The 23,348-nt window shown below is 42.1% G+C and overlaps 1 protein-coding gene across 1 annotated transcript in view; it reads right to left on the bottom strand.

The window, feature by feature from the left end:
• rhobtb3 (Rho related BTB domain containing 3) overlaps positions 1-23,348 on the bottom strand; it is a 135,712-nt gene that overhangs the window by 99,799 nt on the left and 12,565 nt on the right. The window contains exon 3 of the mRNA XM_060841371.1: positions 18,273-18,465. Within this exon, the coding sequence (XP_060697354.1) occupies positions 18,273-18,465 (193 nt within the window). The remainder of the gene's footprint in view (positions 1-18,272; positions 18,466-23,348) is intronic.

Raw genomic sequence — 23,348 nt, 5'->3', positions numbered from 1 at the left:
GGCATAGAAAGCTCCAGATTCATGGAGTTTAGAGGTAGGTAGGTAGGCAGGCCCATTAATAATATAAATAAATGGGATTGAAATGGAAGGAAGTTGAAAGGTCATTGGAGCTACAAGGGCAGCAACACAAAAGGAACATGTAGAACAGGGGAAATTGTGGAAAGTTCTAACCTCACCATATTGATTGAAAAATCAACTGTAAGTTCAGAAAATAGTTGGACCACATCCAAAGTGGGAGGAGAAAGTTACTAGTTTTTCGCAGATCATGCGATTTTCTAAGGGGGCAATTGCAGCACACATTGTGTCATTGAGTAAAAACATTGCTCACCTGTCTTTAATTCTCATTTGATTTGCAGGTATGTAATTGTCAAAGAATGCAGATCACAAGTTGTGTCTTAAAACAATTTTAAATATGACATTGTGCACACTGATTGCTACCTTGTGATGTAAGCTCAGCAAGGAACTTAAAAACAAAACCAAGTGGTGCCTACTGAACAAGTTAATCCAAATATGGACAGGAGGTTAGGAGTGAGAGTATGTTTCATGGAGATTGTTTGGCAGAGGTGTACTCCCATTCAATTATAGACATTTTGGCTGTCCACCATGCTCTTGGTAAGGGCATATACCTCACAACTCCTTATCAATCCATGTCTACTATGACCTTGTGAAGCCCCTATACCACTCAGTGTGATGTCAAAACAAGAAGATTAAGTTTTTTTAGGGCTGTAAGGCTCAGGTCTCCCTTCAATAACATTACACATTATCTCTGAACTCCTCCACAGATTCTTACAATAGAGCAGAAATACACATGACACCTAATAGAGGTCTGCACCAAATACCCAAGGAGCTGCCATGCATACGAACTGCAACAGTCACAGGTTCCTGTCTCTTTTCAAAGTCCTCATCACATAAGGGCTTGGGTGTTGGAAGACAAGAGGTGCTGCCTCCAAAACTGGCCCACAAGACCGGTAAGAATCCAGCGAAGAACGTGGAGCTAAAATACAATGATGCTCACTCTTCCCAGGGCCAAAGTGGAAAAGACCATAGGGTCTGGTTCTGGTTCACTTAAGGTCAGGTTTCACCACCTGTACCACTCCGGTGGGGCCTTGCACACTGTGTTCCACATCACTAGGATGTGCTATGTTCTTCAAAATGTGAGCCAATAAAGCAAGGATTTCCTGGATCTGGATGAAATGGGGCAGTGAGAGCAAGCTTCTGAGGATGAAGAGGACACTGATGATCAGGACAATGTCCAGGTAGGCTGACTATGAGAGAAGAGCAGAGCAATGTCTTGAAGAATCTGAGATGTCAGAGACAAACTTATAGTCACATGCTTCTGGGGTGATTGAGCTGGGTTCAGACTTTGTTTGATTTTTTGCACATTTCCGTTGCTCATCCCTGATTAGTTTGAAGGGAAGTTCTAATGTATTGATGGCTATTCCTCAGGTTTTGTCTTGCAGATGAAGTGTGATATTCTCCTTGTTAATATGTGATGAATAACTTCAGTGGAATTAATGTGAAAGCAGCCAAGCATAATTTGCCCGACATCACCATTAGGTAAAAAGCAGCAGGGAGACAATACGTTTATATTATATGATGCTCATGCAACTTAATGCTGAAATGCTCTGAGAATGTGACACATCAGTCATCTCTAAGTCCTCACAACAGCCAACAAGTTGACCTGAATCCTAAGCAAGTCCATTTTGACCTTTCCTTCATCTCTATCCCTAATGCTTCAGCATTTGCAGAGACTGAAACATTGCCTTCTCATGCTTGAACATCCTCTACAGGGGTGTTTAACCTGTGAGAGACATTCCTTTGTGCACCTTCTCTCTTCAGACTGTTGTACTGAGGACAGTTCACATGTGAATTACCCATTGGACATCTCCCTGCCTTGAATATCACAGTGCTCCTTTAAAAAATTCATCCTTTAGAACAATCCTTCCCTAGTGAGATTCTTGAAATCATCACCAATTCTATACTCTCAGCCATCGGTAGGTGTGAGTGTTAAACAGTATGTGCAGGCCAGACCCTGGCACATTCCCTGTACAATACCTTTAGTCTCAGTGTCCTTCACTTTCAGATATAAAGCCCTAAATGCAATCCTCAGAGTTAAAAGATCCCTGATGAATACCACTACCTGCAGTCAAAGACTTTGTAGCTTGTGAGAGATAAATGGTGCTTGGTGTTGTAACATTTTACATCCTTGGGATAAATCAAAAGGCACATCACCTCGGTCTGACTTAATCTAGTCCTACACAGTGAAATCAATACTACAACAGAAATGAAAATATATTGACAAAAGTGATGGCATGTTTACAATGACGTATAGCATCCATATTAACTACCTGCCTTCAGTTTGTTTCCTCCTTCTGCCCTCACTCCCCCTTTCTAACTCCAGACAACATAGAGATGCAGGACAAACTTTCACAGCTGCAGTGGAAGGGGCTTGCTCTGCAGATGAATTTGCTGACTTGGGTCAAGTGTCTTTTGGCCTAGGGAGCCCAAGCCTGCTGAGAGTCTCCTGCCCAGAGACATCCTCATTGACTTGAACTGCTGCAGGTTTTGGGGGTCACAGATGAGAACAGGTGGAGGGACATGGCACCTCTAAAGTGCCCTGAGAAAGAGCTTTGTGGGAGCCTGTGAGTTGTTCCTCCTTCCAATCATTGTCCCTGTCTCTTTGACAGCAAGGGGAAACTGGAGAGAAGCAAAGGCTGCCATTCAAGGTGAACACCTATGGTTAAAGCCATGGAGAACGAATGTGAGTGGATATCCAGCAAACACCAAGTGTTCTGCTTCTTTCCCAAGCTGATCACCAACTTGTCCATGGAGACCACCAAACGCCTGCACATTGGAGTCAGTACAGTACTGATACTATTGATTAACTCCTTCATTATTTGTTTCAATTTACTGACTGCTTCTGGCAAACCTGCCTGAGATCTCTTGCCTGTCTCTGCAGGTTGACCAAGTAATTTATAGCTGAAAGCAAGGGCTTGACTTCGGTCTGGGGCTGGCCAGGTCCCTAGTCTCTGCCAAATTAGCACTGCTGCCTCACAGCACCAGGATCCTGGGTTCAATTCCAGCCTTGGGCGACTGTGTGGAGTTTGCACATTCTCCCCGTGTCTGCATGGGTTTCCTCCGGGTGCTCCGGTTCCCTCCCATTGTCCAAAGATGTGCACGTCAGGTGAATTGGCCGTGCTAAATTGCCCACGGTGTTAGGTGCATTAGTCAGAGGGAAATGGGTCTGGGTGGGTTACCCTTCAGAGGGTCGGTGTGGACTGGTTGGGCCAAAGGGCCTTTTTTCACACTGTAGGGAATCTAATCATCTAAGTGTCAAAGATCTGAATTGCAAAGGTGTCAGTGATGTGCTCACCAGATTGTGCTCCTGAGTCTAATCAAATAAAAAAAGGACCCACTGAGGTGAATGTTTCTGAGCTGGTGGAGGCTGTGGGGGAAAGCCTTGCTGCTGCAGCATCTGAGGGTTAACTCGCTTCCTCCTTACAGCTAGAAATGGTACTGAGGATCTTCTGCAATAGCTTCTTCTTAGCAGAAGAGCTCTGAGTGTTGTTAGTGCCTGCATATGAGAAGAGAGGGAATTAATTGAAGAAGATAATTATAATAGAATGTGTAGATTAAGAATGAATAGGTCAATATTTTTCTATAAAGGGAGTATGATGGAAGTGGATACAAGAGCAGTGATGCATGAGCAGAGAAGAGCGAGTACAAAGGGCAGGAAGAGTTGGTATTTTGGGAAGAAGTGGCTGAGAGCCATTGAGTGGAATAGTGAGAGTTGTAGTCTTTGGTGAACATGTGTGCAGTGAAAGAGACAGGATAAGTGATGGCCATTTGAATGTGAGATTGCAGGGAGCATATAGAGGCACCTAACGCTGCAGGTAGTGCAGATAATCATTGCTGGGTGACTCATTGAGACACTGCACTAACCCAAGCAGACTGGCCGGGTCTATTGGTGTAAGCAGGGAAAAGGTTTGACATTGTCTCCATCACTCCATCCACCAGGACCTCCAGATCTCTGTCCTGGAAGTAAGGAGCGAGCATGCCATTACTCTCTCTCTCACACACACACACACACAGCCTCCCTCTCTCACACACTCACACCACACTGCCGTTTTCTCTCTCTCTTTAAAATCAGGTGAATTGGCCATGCTAAATTGCCCGTAGTGTTACGTAAGGGGTAAATGTAGGGGTATGGGTGGGTTGCGCTTCGGCGGGTCGGTGTGGACTTGTTGGGCTGAAGGGCCTGTTTCCACATTGTAAGTAATCTAATCTAATCTATTCTAAAGCACTCTACAAACTTCAAAAGGAGCATCGCAGTTTGCGGGGTTGTTCCTAGTTTGCAGCATCTGAAGGGGTGTGCCACTTTAAACATGCCACCTAAACACAGAAACCAGAAGTCCCTGAGCGAGGCAAGAACTTCCATCTCACTCCCTCTGAGATTCTCGAAAAATGTGCACATCTCAGTTCCTTTAATTCAGGGGGAGAAAAAAGGAAGAACATGCAAGAAAACATGTCCCAGGCTATGGTGGAGTGAACATGATGAAAATCACTCACCACCACATTAACTGCAAATGGGGAAACTCAGCCTGATGCTTTTAAAAGAATTTCTAGAGCTGACAGAAACAAGTTGTCATTGATGCAAATTTTGCTTAAAATTCAACAATTTTCAGTGCCACTAACACCAATTTTGGCCAAATTGCACTGAAAATATGATCAGAACTAAATGGAATCTATTGGCCAAATTGCCTGATCAAATCACTTATTTGGTCTTTGAAACTTTTTTGCATGCATGTTTTTGTACATTACAATATTGTCTGCAATGAAAAAGTCATCCCTGGTTGTAAAGCAGTTTTGAATGTTACAAAGGCAAGAGACAGTATCCAAACACAAACTCTCTCCTTCTTTATCAATGTTACTTGAAATCACCACAACTTTTCATTTTGGATTTACTGGGAAAGACTTACTGCACTGACTCATCCACAAATTCAATTTTTCCAGAATGCCTAGATACTGCTTCTCGATATTCCGGCCCTCAGCACACCCAACCCCATCTTGCCTTCTACTTTTAAGCAAAAACAGAATGTCCACATTGCCATGGTTCAGGTGGTACAATCTGGATTGAAAGCCCCAGGCAACTCAGTAAAATCTACATTATTTTTATTTGTTATTTGTACATTTTGAATGTTGTAAATGTCAAAGGGACTGCTTTTAGTACAGTCACCTTTTGGTTGAAATTATTACCAAATCAAATATGATTTGTTTGTAACTGCAGCTCAAGATAAATACCGATTAACAAGAACATTTTGCACATTATGAACATAATAAAATTGTGTGCACGTCTGTTTGTTTAATCTTCTAACACTAACCTTTATTGTCGGCTAACCAATGGTTTTGAATTCATGAGCTGGATTTTACAGCACCTCAGCTCCCCACCCACCCCCTTTGTTGATATATTTGATGCAGATCTCTTCTATCTTTTTTGGACAATTTCTCAATCTTGCTGCTATATTCTGCTCTTTTATACTTAATTTGATTTCTCAATTAAAAATGGAAGGTCATATCTGAGGTGAGGACTCATTTTAGCCATCAAAAGTTGCTTTTAGTCATGGTACTGTACTGCTGAATTCTTCAGTATTATCAATGACAATCTGCATATGTTTAAGACTTACTCTGGATTTTCCTGGTTGCCTTGGCACCACTTTACACTCTTTATTTAAGCTTCTCATTATAAATGTTACCAACACGTTTTGCCAACATAACCTTTTAACATTCTAATTTCACTAGCTAGCTGCTCTATGGCTTTACACTTGGTGTTTCAATACTTTCAAAGTCTATCCTCTCTCCGGATACCTTTAGAGCCTCCAAGTGTTCATATTCTCTCTTCTGCAGCTAGCCATTAGTTTAACCTTCACACCATTCCCTCAATTTTTCTTCCCAGTTTGTAGAGTTTAACTGCAAGTTTAAATTTCTAGTATGTTATGTCAATTCTGAAAATAAATCAATTGATCTGAAAATCTCCCTTCCCACATTTAACTACGTCTTTATGACATTCTGATGAAAGGTTACTGGACTCAAAACACTAACTCTGTTTCTCTCTCTACAGGTGCTGACAAACTTGTTGGGTTTTTCCAGCACTTTGTTTTTATCTCAGATTTCTTGCATCTGACGTTCTTTTAAACGAACTGTGTATACTAATTAGGCATAATTGTTGACAAGCTTGTTGGATGAAAATAAATGCAATATTCAAGTGACAAGAGATTTTCTTTTAATATTCATAATGAGTTTTCACAGAAAATATCAGATCCTCACCTTACTGCCCCTAAAATAAAGCCTTTGTATCCTCTTTTCCTTCCTCTTCTGTATGATTTTCCCACTCATGCTAGTATCAGAAGATAGGAGAAAGTGAGGACTGCAGATGCTGGAGATCAGAGCTGAAATATGTGTTGCTGGAAAAGCGCAGCAGGTCAGACAGCATCCTACGACCTGCTGCGCTTTTCCAACAACACATTTTTCAGCTAGTATCATAAGATTGCAATAATTACAAAACTACATCAGTAGGTTTAATTCAATGAATAGAATGCACTAGAGTTTATCATGGAAAAATAAAAATAAAGTTCAGACATGTGGTTTTAAATAGACAACTGAATTATGTCTGTGTGTCCAGGTGTAATTATCCCCATCCTTTAAACCCATTCAGCATTTTGTCTGGATTCCTTCATAGAGAGTTTGCACCCTGCCCATCCCGAGAAGCCAATAGCAGTAGGCATAACATTAAGTGGGATGACAAGGAATACCATATTTCATCAGTGGTAGAGTAGGGGGCATGTGCCACCCACCCACTGTTGGGTGAATTGAGGTACTTATATGGCTATTAATTGACCAGTTGTTCAGCCCTCTATCCATCGCTGATATTTCATTTGAACCTTGTATCCTTTTAGTTGCATGGCAGCTTTTTGAGAAAGAGGCATCCTATCTTAGACGGTTAGAAGCCACAACTGCACGCAGTTCAATGTCTGAACAAAGTACCATTGATACATGACTTCCAGGGCCAGAAGATGCAGGCTTACCCGTGACATTGTTCAGTGGGTGGGTTACCACTTCATCACATAAAAACATGGCATTAAGATGCAATTGCCCCTAGTTGATACAAATTGTATGTCATCAGGAGGTACATCCAAGATCCTGATTAAGAATCATTAAACTTGTCAGCTTAGGGAAATTGAGTTCTAGAACTGAGGCTAGAATGTAAATCCAGAACTCCCATTTTTTACATGGAAAGAATAAGATTTATCTTAATTACTGCATTAAACATAAAACCAATCTCTTTTGTTGTACTTTTTAAGACTGTGAAATTAAACTCACAGCATGTCCACTTAAAGTCTTGCCTTGAGTAAACATATCTAACTCAACTGACAACTTGAGGCATTTCAGTTCCTCCACTGATTAAGATCACTAGGAGTGAAATTGATGCTCAGCAAAAAGGGTGACAGTAAATCAACAACTTGTTTTATATTGTACTCAACTTTCCCTTCCACTCAAACACGAAATCTGCAATAATTAAATTCATCTGTAATCACAGGTGGAATTGATGGTTGTGTAGCTTAGCCAAGTTTATTTATTAATTAATTCATGGTATATGTGCATTGATGTTTGGGCCAATGTTATGAAGATGTGGATGTACTATACCTTTAAGCAAGTTAAAAGCTAGCAGAACTACCTACCAACACCAAGTATTGTCAGCAAGATACAATGTACAATGTGGTCCAGCAATTAGTGTAGCTGGTTGTCTGGAGACAAAAACAAATTCAAATTCGGCAATCAGTTTAAATTATATGCCAAAATAGCAACCTCCAATCAAACTTGAATTTAGTACTTTGACAATATTAAAAACCAATGAAACAATCCAATGCTTTGGGGTATAGGACCAGGGAAAATTGAACAGTCGGAAGAGAACTGCCATGCCACCAGCATGTAGAGACTGCCCATAATAGCTCTCTTAAAGGTATGTTTATCAATCCATGACCAGTGAAGCATAATCCCTAAGAAGAAGAAAAGACACAGGAAGATCCAAATAGAAAATTCAACATCTGGCTGGTTTTCAAAACTTGAATGTTTGGAAAATCTTATTTGGGGCTTTTTATCACACTAGTATTATAGAAGGGAAGGTAAAAGATAGGTTAGAGGACGGAGTTGTAAATAATTGTTAGTTCATTATTCTCTGTATTACTTTAAAAAATAAAGTTGTTACTTTTACTTTAACTAGTTCTTGGCCTCTCAAATTTTCACAGATTACCGCACAGGATAAGTGTCTTGTGTTGCTAGTTTAAATTAAGCAGTAGGGCTTCTCCGTGTTGTAACAGCCAATATTTATTGTCCTTCCCTATTTGCCCTTGAGAAGGAGAGCTGCCTTCCTGAACCTATGCAATCGACTTGGTGTAGGCAGACCCACAATGCTGGTAGGGAGGGAGTCCTGAGAGTTTGACACAGTGACACTGAAGGAACAGCGATATATTTCCAAGTAAAGATAATAATTGGTTTGAATGGGAACTTGCAGGTGGTGGTATTCCCATCTATCTGCTGCCCTTATCCTTCTAGATAGTGGAAGATACTGAGATTAGAAGGTACCATCCAAGGAGCTTTGATGAATTTCTGCACTCCTTCTCAGAGATAGTACACATTGCTGCTGTTGAGCATCTTTGGTTGTGTGATTGAATGTTTGTGACATGCTGTCAATCATGTAGACTGCTTTGTCCTAGATGATATCAAACTTCTTGAGTATTGGTGAAGCTGCACTCATCCAGGCAAGTGGGGAGTAATCCATCACACTCCTGGCTTGTACTTTGCAGATGATGGACAACCTTTGAGGAGTCAGAAGCAGAGTCACTCACTGCAGGATTCCTAGCCTCTGATATGTTCTTGTGGTATAGTATTCAAATCGACAACTTTTCTACTTTGCTTTTTAAAACAAATAGCTTCAGTGATATGAAGCTGGACTAAGATTTGGCAAACAGGTCAAAGTCCAATTCAATTTCTGCTCAATGATAACTCCAAGGTTTGAATTTTGGATATTTAGTGACATCATAGACAATGAATGTCAAGGGGCAATGTGAGATTCTCTTGTTGGCGATGGTTATTACCTGGCACCAGTGTGGCATGACGGTTACTTACCCCTTGTTAGCCAAAGCCTGGAAACTGTCCATGCCTTGCTGCACTTGGGCATGGACAGTCTCAGTGTCTGAGGAGCCATGAATGTTGCTGAACATCAGCAATCATCCCACTTCTAACCTCATGATGGCAGGAAGGTCATTCATGAAGCAGCTGAAGATGGTTGAACCTAGGACATAACCCTGAGGAACTCCTGCAGAGATGCCCTGGATCTGAGATGACTGACCTGAAACAACCATAATCATCTTGTATGTGCCACAAAAGACTCCACTTGCATGAGAGTTTTTCTTGATTCTCACTGACTGCAGTTTTGCTAGAGATCCTTGATGTCATACTCACCCTCCCCTTCCTAGACCTCTCCATTACTATCTCGGGCGACCAAATCAACACGGACATTTACTATAAACCGACTGACTCCCATAGCTACCTAGACTATACCTCCTCCCACCCTGCCCCCTGTAAAAAAGCCATCCCATATTCCCAATTCCTTCATCTCCGCCGCATCTGCTCCCAGGAGGACCAGTTCCAATACCGGACAACCCAGATGGCCTCCTTCTTCAAAGACCGCAATTTCTCCCCAGACGTGATCAACGATGCCCTCCACCGCATCTCCTCCACTTCCCGCTCCTCTGCCCTTGAGCCCTGCCCCTCCAACCGCCACCAGGACAGAACCCCACTGGTTCTCACCTACCATCCCACCAACCTCCATATACAGCGTATCATTCGCCGTCATTTCCGCCACCTCCAAATGGACCCCATCACCAGGGATATATTTCCCTCCCCTCCCCTATCAGTGTTCTGACAAGACTACTCCCTCCATGACTCCCTCGTCAGGTCCACACCCCCCACCAACCCTACCTCCACTCCCAGCACCTTCCCCTGCAACTGCAAGAAATGCAAAACTTGCGCCCACACCTCCCCCCTTACTTCCCTCCAAGGCCCCAAGGGATCCTTCCATATCCACCACAAATTCACCTGCACCTCCACACACATCATTTATTGCATCCGCTGCACCAGATGTGGCCTCCTCTATATTGGGGAGACAGGCCACCTACTTGCGGAACGTTTCAGAGAACACCTCTGGGACGCCCGGACCAACCAACCCAACCACCCCGTGGCTCAACACTTTAACTCTCCCTCCCACTCCACCAAGGACATGCAGGTCCTTGGACTCCTCCATCACCAGACCATAGCAACACGACGGTTGGAGGAAGAGCACCTCATCTTCCGGCTAGGAACCCTCCAACCACAAGGGATGAACTCAGATTTCTCCAGTTTTCTCATTTCCCCTCCCCCCACCTTGTCTCAGTCAAATCCCTCAAACTCAGCACCGCCTTCCTAACCTGCAATCTTCTTCCTGACTTCTCCGCCCCCACCCCACTCAGGACTATCACCCTCACCTTGACCTCCTTCCACCTATCACATCTCCAACGCCCCTCCCCCAAGTCCCTCCTCCCTACCTTTTATCTTAGCCTGCTGGACACACTTTCCTCATTCCTGAAGAAGGGCTTATGCCCGAAACGTCGATTCTCCTGCTCTTTGGATGCTGCCTGACCTGCTGTGCTTTTCCAGCAACACATTTTCAGCTCACTCAAATATAGCCTTGGTGTTTTGGGAAATCACTTTTACCTTACCTCCGAAGTTCAGCTCTTTTGTCCAAGTCCATGGTTTGAACCAGGACTGCAATGTGCTTAGGAGCTGAATGGCCCTGGTAGAACTGTGCAGTGGGTAGGTTATTGGGAAGCAAGTTCTGTTTGATAGCACTGTTGATGACCCCTATCATCATATTTTAGATGGTCAACAGTAGACTGTTGGTGCAATTATTGGCCAATAGTATTTGTCCTGCTTCTTGCATAAAAGATATACCTGGGCAATTTTCCAAATTGTTGGGTAGATGCCAGAATAGTTGCTGTTATCATGGGCTACCCTCTGTTCTACTAAACAGTGGGCCGGTGTAATTTAAATACTTTCAATTTAACACTTGCTTTATGTCTTTCAAATTATTATGATTTTGCCTTAAATTAAGTTACAACTGTTGTAAGATTTCATTAACTGCAGAAAAGGAAAAGAATTATGTAAATGTAAATAAAGCTTAATGCCACCCAGCAAGCAGTTTGCAAAGCCTTAATCCAGCTTGATGTCACTAAAGGAATTAGTAAAAAAAAATACAAAAGCTGGCAGTTTATCCTTGGCACTTTTATTATTTTTATTGCATAATCATTTTGGATTTAGTTCGTTTCTTACAATCTCATATTCTTAGATCAGAACAGACTAAGTTCTTCCCCCCAGATTAACAAAAAAGCTCTGTGAAAGACATTTTCTGCAATTAATTTCTAATAGACTTGCTTTTCAATTTACTACTACATAGTTAATGCCTGCTCTGAATCATTTCGCTACCATACCTTTCATAGTTAGAAATAATCAAAGGATTCTCAGTTATCAAAATTATTTCTACATTAGTTTTATGAAACTAGACTGTCCATTGATTCTAGTTTACATTCAGAAGTTTGTACAAAATTCATTCTTCGAGTAATTTTTTTCTAACTTTAACATTTCCTTTGACCATCCAAAGGAAGTTAATTATCCCACGCCTTTGTCTGCTCTATTCAAGGAACAAACTAAATTCAAGCAACCTATCTTCATAATTCAAAACCCTTTGATCCCTGGGATATGCTGGTGAGTCTGAAGTGCACTCCTTCCAAGATTAGTGCATGAGATGCAAGTCCAGAAGTGAATGCAATACTCCAGTTGTACAGCATAAGAATTTACATTTTTGTTTATTCCAGCATACAAGATTAAGGCAAATGTTTTATTAGATTACTTTTTCAAAATGTCCATTGTTTTAGTGCTTTCTGCATTTCAACTCTTAAACTCATAGACCCAAACTTCTTTCAAATTCAAAGCTATTCTGACACAAGAACTAGGGCAGGTAACTTTGTACTGCCCTGAATTTAAGTTCCTATGCCACAGATGTGCCCACACTCAGTTAATCTACTGAGGTTTCCTTCTAACTTTGTGTACATCCAATTACGTTGTGTATTCTACCACCTAAAAATCAAAATAATTGGACATATAGATCTCAATCCAAGTCACTTGTGAAAATGTTGTGAAAAGCTGAGGCTGAAGTTCAGAACAAGAAAGAACACTATTAGTCACATCCTGCCAATTTGAATACTTATCCGTTCTCCTAAATCTCAGTCTTCTGTCTCTTAACCAATTCTTCATTCATGTTGTTTGATAGGCATTCTTAACTTTTGTTGAATGCTTACTGGCTATTAATTTAAATAATATCTGTAGACTCTTCTTTATTTACTACATTAATTACCTCAAAAAAACTCAACTTTGTTACACATGGTTTGGTCTCTACAAAATCATGCTAATCTGTCATTGATCAGCACACAGTTAATTAAATGCTCAGTCACCCTGCCCCTAATAACTCCCCTTGCCATCAAACAAATTAGAGAAAGATTCCAAATTGGGAGAATTTGGAAAGATCTTGACTGACGCACCAAATATACATGACCTACTTCATTTAATACCTTGGGATGAAAACCCATTAGGATCTGGATTTTTGACTACCACTGGTCTCATTAGCTTCTGTATTAACCTTGATGTAAATTCACATTGAATATAATTAGCATAATCGCTTGATTCATTTTAGTTTCACTTCTTACTTGACTGATCCACTCTATGCTGAAAATGTGTTGCTGGTCAAAGCACAGCAGGCCAGGCAGCATCTCAGGAATAGGGAATTCGACGTTTCGAGCATAAGCCCTTCATCAGGAATGAGAGAGAGTAGCCAAGCAGGCTAAGATAAAAGGCAGGGAGGAGGGACTTGGGGGAGGGGCGATGGAGGTGGGATAGGTGGAAGGAGGTCAAGGTGAGGGTGATAGGCCGGAGTGGGGTGGGGGCGGAGAGGTCAGGAAGAGGATTGCAGGTTAGGAGGGCGGTGCTGAGTTGAGGGAACCGACTGAGACAAGGTGGGGGGAGGGGAAATGAGGAAACTGGAGAAATCTGAATTCATACCTTGTGGTTGGAGGGTTCCCAGGCGGAAGATGAGGCGCTCCTCCTCCAGCCGTCGTGTTGTTATGTTCTGCCGGTGGAGGAGTCCAAGGACCTGCATGTCCTCGGTGGAGTGGGAGGGAGAGTTAAAGTGTTGAGCCACGGGGTGGTTGGGTTGGTTGGTCCGGGCGTCCCAGAGGTGTTCTCTGAAACATTCCGCAAGTAAGCGGCCTGTCTCCCCAATATAGAGGAGGCCACATCGGGTGCAGCGGATGCAATAGATGATGTGTGTGGAGGTACAGGTGAACTTGTGGCGGATATGGAAGGATCCCTTGGGGCCTTGGAGGGAAGTGAGTGTGGAGGTGTGGGCGCAAGTTTTACATTTCCTGCGGTTGCAGGGGAAAGTGCCGGGGGTGGAGGTTGGGTTGGTGGGGGGTGTGGATCTGACGAGGGAGTCCCGAAGGGAGTGGTCCTTGCGGAACGCTGATAGGGGAGGGGAGGGAAATATATCCTTGGTGGTGGGATCCGTTTGGAGGTGGCGGAAATGACGGCGGATGATACGTTGTATGCGGAGGTTGGTGGGGTGGTAGGTGAGAACCAGTGGGGTTCTGTCTTGGTGGCTGGAGGAGCGGGGCTCAAGGGCGGAGGTGCGGGAAGTGGAGGAGATGCGGTGCAGGGCATCGTCGATCACGTCTGGGGGAAATCTGCGGTCCTTGAAGAAGGAGGCCATCTGGGCTGTGCGGTGTTGGAACTGGTCCTCCTGGGAGCAGATGCGGCGGAGACGAAGGAATTGGGAATATGGGATGGAGTTTTTACAGGGGGCAGGGTGGGAGGAGGTGTAGTCCAGGTAGCTGTGGGAGTCAGTCGGTTTATAGTAGACGTCTGTGTTGAGTCGGTCGCCCGAAATAGAGATGGAAAGGTCTAGGAAGGGGAGGGAGGAGTCTGAGACAGTCCAGGTGAATTTCAGGTCGGGATGGAAGGTGTTAGTAAAGTTGATGAACTGTTCAACTTCCTCGTGGGAGCACGAGGCAGCGCCGATACAGTCATCGATGTAGCGGAGGAAAAGGTGGGGGGTGGTGCCAGTGTAGTTGCGGAAGATGGACTGTTCCACATATCCTAAGAAGAGGCAGGCATAGCTGGGGCCCATGCGGGTGCCCATGGCAACTCCTTTAGTTTGGAGGAAGTGGGAGGATTGAAAAGAGAAGTTATTCAGGGTGAGGACCAGTTCAGTCAGTCGAAGGAGGGTGTCAGTGGAAGGGTACTGGTTGGTGCGGCTGGAAAGGAAGAAGCGGAGGGCTTTGAGTCCTTCGTGATGCGGGATGGAGGTGTACAGGGACTGGATGTCCATAGTGAAAATAAGGCGGTGGGGACCGGGGAAGCGAAAATCCTGGAGGAGGTGGAGGGCGTGGGTGGTGTCCCGAACGTAGGTGGGGAGTTCTTGGACTAAAGGGGACAGGACCGTGTCGAGGTATTGGGAGATGAGTTCGGTGGGGCAGGAGCAGGCTGAGACAATCCACTCTATTAAAAGAAACTGGGAAGATGGAAGAGAGAGGTACAAACCAAATTTGCTGAAAGTTACATTATTCAGTAAAAAGCCCATATGGGAGCAGAAAGTGCATGATGGCACAGTGGTTAGCACTGCTACCTCACAGCGCCAGAGACCTGGGTTCAATTCCCAACTCAGGCAACTGTCTGTGTGGAGTTTTCATATTCTCCCTGTGTCTGCATGGGTTTCCTCCCACAGTCCAAAAACATGCAGGTTGGGTGAATTGACCATGCCATAATTGCCTGTAGTGTTAGGGACAGGAGCAAATGTAGGGGAATGGGTCTAGGTGGGTTGTGCTTTGGTGGGTCAGTGTGGACTTGTTGGGCCGAAGGGCCTGTTTCCACACTGTAAGTAATCTAAAGTATTGGGACTGTGGCTTGCAGGGATCCATCTATTTCCTCGACTATGAAAACTTATACAAAATATAAAGGAAGTCAAATAATCTATCATTTTGCTAATTTTTGATTTTCCTGCTAAGAAACCTCTGGACATCTCATCTACCTTGTCCTCCACTTTATCATAGATGTTCTTGATTGGCCTTCTCCCCACCTATTATTTTTCCCTTGCTGAAAAACTATTATATTCTTATCTTCCCTCAGTTCCAATGAAAAGCCATTAATCAGAAATACTAAGCTGTATTTTCATAACTGGAGTGGAAAACAAGACTCATCTGCATAGAAGCGGCCTCCACATGCATCATTTTCGAGGCAGGGGCTGGACTGAGTTGGGTCTGACAATTCAAGGAGCAGTCAGGTATGGATGTAGCTACAGATATGGGAAAGTGTCAAAACAGCCTGATTACAAGGCTGCCTGGCTCTCTTGGACATTTTCCCAGTTGTATTCAAAGCTGATAGAGGCAGAGAGACCCTAACTCCATCCACTTCCATGGTGCCTCCATGCACTCCACACCATTTTCGTGTAGATGCTGTCCCTCCACGCTGCAAGTACAATCTCCATAACCCAGTTTAACTCTGGGATACTGTAAGTAGTTTTGGGCCCCAAATTTAACAAAGGATATGTTGGCCCTGGAAGGGAACGAGAGGAAGTTTACAAGAATGACCACAGGGATGAAGGGCTTGTCATTTGAGAATTGGTTGAGGACTCTAGGTCTGGTTTAGCACAATGTAGGGGAATCTCACAGAGACTTACAAAATGCAGAGAGGCCTGAATAGAGCGGACATGAAGATGATATTTCCATGAGTAGGAGAGATTAGATTGTGAGGGCAGAGCCTCAGTGTAATGGATTGCCATTTCAGAACTGAAATAAGGAGGAAGTTAGTCATCCAGAAGGTGGTGAATCTGTGGAAATCATTGATGAAGAAAGCTGTGGAGGCCAAGTCATTGAATGTATTAAGACAGAGATAGATAGGTTCTTGATGAATAAGGAGATCAAGAATTACAGGGAGAAAGAATGAGAATGGGTTAAGAAACAGATCAATCCCTAATTCTGCTCCTACATCTTATGCTATCTCCAGGCATCCTCCAAGCACACTTACCTCCATGCGCTATAGAATCAATTAATTTGATCACAAAACTGGAAGTCTTTAAATATATGTAAAACATTGCAATTTAAAGATGTGCTTTAAGAAAAGAAGCACATTGCAGTCCAAGAAAAATTGTAAATGAACTGCTCCATTATATTATCAATATCTGAAACTTTGTCTCACTTCACACTTCTTCATCTTGCCAAGCATGGATGCAGAACTTTGAAAGAAACAATTCAATGATATAATAACGTTTTATAAGTTCACAAAGTTGCAGCCTGTTGAAATAGAATGGCTGTTTATTTAATCTACTAGTAAGTGTTGGAGCTCAGCCAAGTATTTTTAAATAAGGCCAGCTGGACAAACAGATGTCTGGCTATCACTTTCAGATGGCCTAATGATAAATGCTTGTTGAGCATCAGGATTCACTAAAGGAATGGCTCAGCAGGTGTGCTGCTTTCCCAGATACAAGTGGAGTGCTGGCTTTGATTGTTTAACACTCTTATAAGGTTATAACAAGTTACACTTTTCTTTGACCTATGTCTTTTACTGTTAATATGGATATTTGGACAAAACCAAGAGGTATGAAATTAAATAGAATTTCAGGTCTAAGTGTTCATGACTTGCCTTTATTATTACATGATTCATTGTTTCTCTTATTCAGTATGGAGGAGATAAAGTGGACATGGTATGGCAGGAGTAAGACCTTCGAAACATATACTTCATATGATTCAATATTCCACTGAGGAGCTATGAACTTTCTGCTCTTGAGAAATAGCCTGAACTCCATTTTTAAAATTCATTCACGGCACATGGACATTGCTGGCCTGCCGACTATTTATTGCCCATCCCGGTTGAGCCTCAACCACATTGCTGAATCACATGTAGGCCAAACTGGGTAAAGATGGCAGATTTCCTTCTCTAAAAGGACATTACTGAACTAGATGGGTTTTTTTTTCCTGACAAGCAGCAATGATTTCATTATCATCATTAGACTCTTAATACCATATTTTAATTGAATTCAAATTCCATCATCTACCATGGCAGGATTTGAACCTGGATTCCCTAGGATATTACCTGGATATCCCAGGCAGCTGATAATACCACTAGGCCATTGCCTCCCAATAAACTTAAAGTGTTTGATATGCCAACCCTGTAATGGTGATGGCCAGGTAAGGCATTGGCTGTGGGCTTGCTATGCTATGCTAAGAAAAACGGTCAGCTCTGAGCATTGCAAATTTAGATCCTGTTACCAGTTTTAAAAAGGTACCCAAAATTGGCGAGACTCAAAATCTAACCCAGTAAATCTTCCTCTCCATTGATGCTGCCTGACTGCTAATTTCTGGCATTTTCTGTTTTTATTTTAGATTTCCACCGTGTACAGGATTCTATTTTCATAAATTCCTGCCTCATCCTTCCACAATCAGCCTTACCTAAATTTAAAACCTGAATGATGACTTAAATTACTGCTACTCAAACCTCACATCAGATACAATCTTGTTATGGTCATTATAAACAAAGGTTCCCTTACCATTAGATTACTGACTAATTCAGGCTAATTATTCATTACAATACTCTTTCGTTATGTTAAATTAGATTTAATCTTCCAATATACATGCCAGAAAATATTCTTTCTACCATATGTCATTGGCAATGGACAGCAGAAAACATTCTGACTGACATTTTCCCTGCCTTTCTTAGCCCAGCGATGCTGTAGCCAATGCAGCTTTATTGATACCAGCTAACTCATTCTTCTGGGATTAAACCAGAGATCATCTTGGGGTTATTGGTTTCATTCAATATCATGTGATGTGCTTGCCTTCTGAATTATTAGGTGGAAGCTGACGTTAAAAGGTTTTGATATTGTAAACTGTGGGGAGTGCATAGCACATAGATGAACAGGAAAAATTTTCACAAAATGTAGCTTGATTTCTGACTAATTTAATACATATAAACCGTCACATTTGAAACATGACCACTACAGGAATTGTACTAACACAATTGTGCATTATTTTCCCACTATTTATTTAAATAATATGTGCACAATCTTCATTACTCACCATTTTGTCTTGTACCAACTGCAGCAACTATGACTGGAACTGTCCATTGGTTAAGTAACCGCTTAATAATGGGAACATAATTATCTTTCACTTCTTGAAATGAGGTTTTGTCATTGACGGAGTATTTTAGGACAATGATGTCTGCTAGCCCAACCACATTCCGTGATCTATACCAGTCATTGTCGAATAATTCCTAACAAAGAGATGAGAACACTTAGTAAGCCAAATTGAGAAATCCAAATGAAACTGAAAATTTAAAACATTAAATCAGACAGTCAGCCACAGCATGTAGTGCAAATCAGATTTGCTAAATTATTTATGTGCAAGAATAGGAAGGATCCTATCACCTCATCATGTCACCTTTAAAATCTTTTTCCACAGCTGCCTGCATTAGTCCCAATTCTCTTTCCTCAAAATATACACACAGTCCAGCACACTGGCAATCATCTCATAAAAGATATCATTCATAAAACATTGAGGGATAAAATATTAAGGGGAAGAATCTGCAAACTGCAAATTACAGGGCAACCTGAGCAGTTTTGAGTGCATTAATTCTGATATAGCTTAATGTAATCTTATTTAGTCAACAATTAGAATAATTTTCATTGCTACTTAATAAGAAAAACACTCACCTTCAAAAAAGCATCTGCAACACGTGCACGCTTTTCAGGTGAATCATCTCAACTGACATATTTGGGAGAACATTAGCACACTGACAATTAATAGCTGGTGGAGCAATGCAGAATGAGACACGATGGTAGTAATCAGTGTACAATACTGATTTGACACAATCAATGCCATTTTCAATCTCAATGATTAAGTTAACAGCTTCTCTCAACCCTGAACTTCCAAAGAACGTTTCACACCAAGAGGTTTCTTCACCAATACTATTTAAAGGGATCAAATACATAGAAGTTAACTGCTGAATGATAGAATTGATGCAACAGCCTGAATATGTGTGCGCTGATATATTCACTTGCTTAAATTTACAAATGTTTACAGGGAGAGGTGTAGATGATGCCGATTTGACTTTATGCTGACTTCAAGGTTTCTGGATGAACACAGCACGACATTAAAATGTGACAGAGACCATAAAAGATAGAACCAGCTGCTAGAAAGGACCTAGGAAGGGGAGAGGGGAAAACAGAGTTTCAGGAGGAGGTTACATCCACCCAAGATACTCAGGAATTTATTGTTTGGACTGACTTTCAAGGAGAATGTGTGGGATGTCTGTGATTCAGTAAAGACATCCTCTCTGAACACTGCCACTTGCTGCAGCATAAGTGAACCTTCTGGAGGATAGCAAGGTCCATATTGCCAGTAGATGCAAAGATGAGCACTGATGTTTCTCATGTCTTTTACTGTGTAGTTGGAAATATTTTTAAAATCTTGTTGTATGCATGCAATATTATGTAAGGGATATCAAAGAGCCTCCCCCATCTAAAGGGAGCTAACTACATTTCATTGTCTTATACTAGACAGTAGGGCAGAGTGAATGTGTATTTGCTAGGATTGCAAGCTTCTGTATGATGGACTGTGCTACAAATGTGCACACAAAACTTGGGCCACATGCCAACTCTGCATTATACTGGAAATAAAATGAATTTCACTCTTTCAGTATGGTGGCTCAGTGGACAGGACTGCTGCCTCAGCACTAAGGTTCAGTTTCCGCCCCAGTTGACTATCTGTGAGGAGTTTGCACATTTTCCCCATGTCTGCATGGGTTTCCACTGGGTGATCCGGTTTGCTCCCATAAAAGCTGGGCAGGTTAGGTAGATTACAAAGCAATTTAGCAGTGTCCAGAAATGTGCAGGTTAGGTGGATTAGCCATGAGAAATATGGGGATGGAGATGGGGTGGGGTAGGTTTGGGTCTGATGCTACTACTGAATGGTGACTTTCTGCACTGTAGAGATCCTGTGATCCTATGATCTAACACCTGGCTGGTGAGCAAACACATGCAGCAAATGATGCAGACCAGCATCCAGCATCTTAGCAGCAGGCACAATGCCCTTTGTGGGTGGCAGCCCACAATACCAGCTGAGTTGGAGCTACCAACTAAACCAAATAGTTTAGCAAAACCAACGTAGTGTACAAGTTCCCATGCAAGGACTGCACAAAACACTACATAGGACAAACAAGAAGACAGCTAACAACCCGCATCCATGAACACCAACTAGCCACGAAACGACACGACCAGCTATCCTTAGTAGCCACACACTCAGATGACAAACAACATGAATTCGATTGGGACAACACCACTATTATAGGGCATGCCAAACAGAGAACAGCCAGGGAATTCCTAGAGGCATGGCACTCATCCACAGATTCTATCAACAAACACATCGACCTAGACCCAATATACCGGCCACTGCAGCGGACAGCAACTGACAACCGGAAGCGGCAGAGACAAACCACTATAAATGCCGGAGGAATCAGCACAGAAGCGCTTCACAGGAGGCTCCCAAGCACTGAGGATGTCACCTGGAAAGGGGACAAAACGTTTGCAACAAAAACTCCCAGTTCGGCTGGGAGTTTGACTTAGTTATGCAATGATTCACATGCACAGTATGCATACAATGAAAGCTATGCTGTCACACAAAATGTAACTGAGCAGATCACTGCTACATTGAAACAGTGTTTCCATTACATACAGCAGTTGGGGGAAACATTGACAGAGAGGGTATCAAAATTGGCATGGTCTGCTGTATGCTGTAACATCTCAGCAACAAGAGGGATAACGTTGTCACCAGGTCTACAGTAGGCAGATGAGAGGCAGGAGCATGTGTATCAGAAGTGAGAGGATAATGATGTGGAGGAGTAGTATCAGTATCTGTGTTGATTACTGAGTATAAGTTCAAGTGAATGTGCATGTGTATCTCCATTATCACAACCTTTGTCCTGTTCCTCTATTGTCTGGCCAGGTTCCACTTCTTAGATATCTGAATGAGAAAAGCAGAAGTGTAAGGATGTGGTACTGGGTCATAGAGAGTAAAGGATAGTTGTAGTGTGACAATTGCATTGCCCAGGAAAAGCACACAAGAGCAGGCCGTGTGATCCAACCAGTCCATGCCAGCATTTACACTCCACTGAAGCCTGCTTTTAGCTTTCTTCATCTATTGTCATAATCCTTTGTTCCCTTCTCCCACATACGATTGTCTAGCTTCTCTTCAATGCGCTTGTACTATTCACTTCAATCACACCCGTTGGCTGCAAGTACTAAGTTTATTCTACTCTTCAGCTAAAATGTTTCTTCAAAATTCCCTATTGGATTTCTTATTTTCTACCTTGTATGAAGTATATGTTGTACAGCATGTAAATCGGAAGCTAAGGATGAATAAAGTGGAATTGGAGAAGCATGTTAGGTACGAGAAGACTCACTTTCTATAGTTTCAGCCTAGGGTTCAGCAATGGACATTCCAATAATGGCTAGCATAGTTTCCTCCATGAAGGTCCGGACATGCAAGTGAACCTGCCCCCCTCCAGGTAACTCCTGATAACTCTACATGTGGGCATCTTGTTTTCTTCAAAAGGCAGGGAGAGCCAGACAGTGTGGTTTACTCTTTTGGATTATGTGGCTGCAATGCTTGAATCACTGATTATGTGTATAAGTGAAATGTAGGTCTGAGACTTGCAGAAGTACTGAGTGCATGAGGATGCAGTAAAGCAAAAAAATGGCTGAGTGTGAATTTTGATTGTTGGTAGATGATGATGAGTGTGGGGGGGGGGGGGGGGTGGAGAAATTAAGCAGTACCTGGGATAGTGGTGCAGTTGATAGGAAATGGAATTTGAAATTGCATTACTGATCTCAATCATTTGTGTGAGGTCATTGAAATTCTTATGGCACTGCATCCAGGCCCTCAGTGTGTAACTCTGTCATTGACTTTCACAGCTACTTACTCTCACTGCATGTGTCTGGAAGGTTTTATGACCCCCATGATTACACACTCCTCCTGTCTCCCAAAGTCTTCAAAGCTGTGTCTAAAAACTTTGGGGACTGCTGACTCCCATGTTGCCCCCTCTTCAAAGTTTGCTAGGCCAGATTCATTCCCTGACTGACAAGTGCAGCTTGATCCTGGACCTGCTTTGAGTTAATCATTAATCACAATGCCTGCACCCATTTCCAGCCATCAAAGTAAAGCCCTGCAATATGGCAGAAAAATGTCTTAAAGGAATTACAAGTAGTGAAATGATATGGAATACAATTTTTCTTGGCTCTACATTCTTGTACTTTTAAGTTATGCTCATTAGCAATAATTGACAGAAATCTACAAAGAATGAAAGAAGAAATGGGACTGTTGTATATCTGGAGATTTCACAATTTAGAATCTTTGCCATCCTCACAGGAAGCTTATTATCTGCTGATACCAGCACAACAATATTTTCTAATTTCTTTCAATATGAAATAAACTCACTATATGTTGGAATTCTCTGTTCACTGAAAGTAAAACATGAATACTTATGCAGTAGGAATAATTCTCTGTGGGCAGAAATAATGTTATTTTCAAAGATTACAATATTTTACAAACATTGAAAGTGAGACTCAAGGTAATTTTCAATTAAACTAACTACAGTGCTACATATTTTAAAACAGCACAGGAAGCAATGACTATCATGGTATGTGAAATTAAAACTCAGCTTAAACCAATCTCAAAATCTTGTCCTTGTGGACTTTCAGGCAAAAAAAATACAAACGCAGCATCTTCTTAGGTCATATTTTTTGTTGTAGGTCAAAGCTTTTGTGTGGAAGTTCAAAGCAAACCCATCAACTTCAGATGGCTGGAATTCACTGACTTTTGCACCCATTGAGTACCCCAGGAAAAAATTTATTCAAAATTGCACATAAAACACATTCAGCAGTATATAATTCTTCAAAGGAGTTCATTCCTTTGACTTCTGAAAGAATGATGGACACACCTTTTATCTCAACATTCACAGGAAAAAAATTGTCATCGTTGGCAACAGCAGTAACATCCTTAATTATCTTCAAATTACTGTTGTAGAATTCTTTATGTCTCTTTGAGTGGGTAGATAAGAACTTTATGTAATATTTCATTTGAAAGCCAGTACAATATGAC

The sequence above is a fragment of the Hemiscyllium ocellatum genome, chromosome 2 (assembly GCF_020745735.1).
Source record: "Hemiscyllium ocellatum isolate sHemOce1 chromosome 2, sHemOce1.pat.X.cur, whole genome shotgun sequence".
Classification (NCBI taxonomy): Eukaryota; Metazoa; Chordata; class Chondrichthyes; order Orectolobiformes; family Hemiscylliidae; genus Hemiscyllium; species Hemiscyllium ocellatum.
Note: the sequence above shows the minus strand (reverse complement) of the source record. Positions and strands in the feature narration are given on the sequence as shown.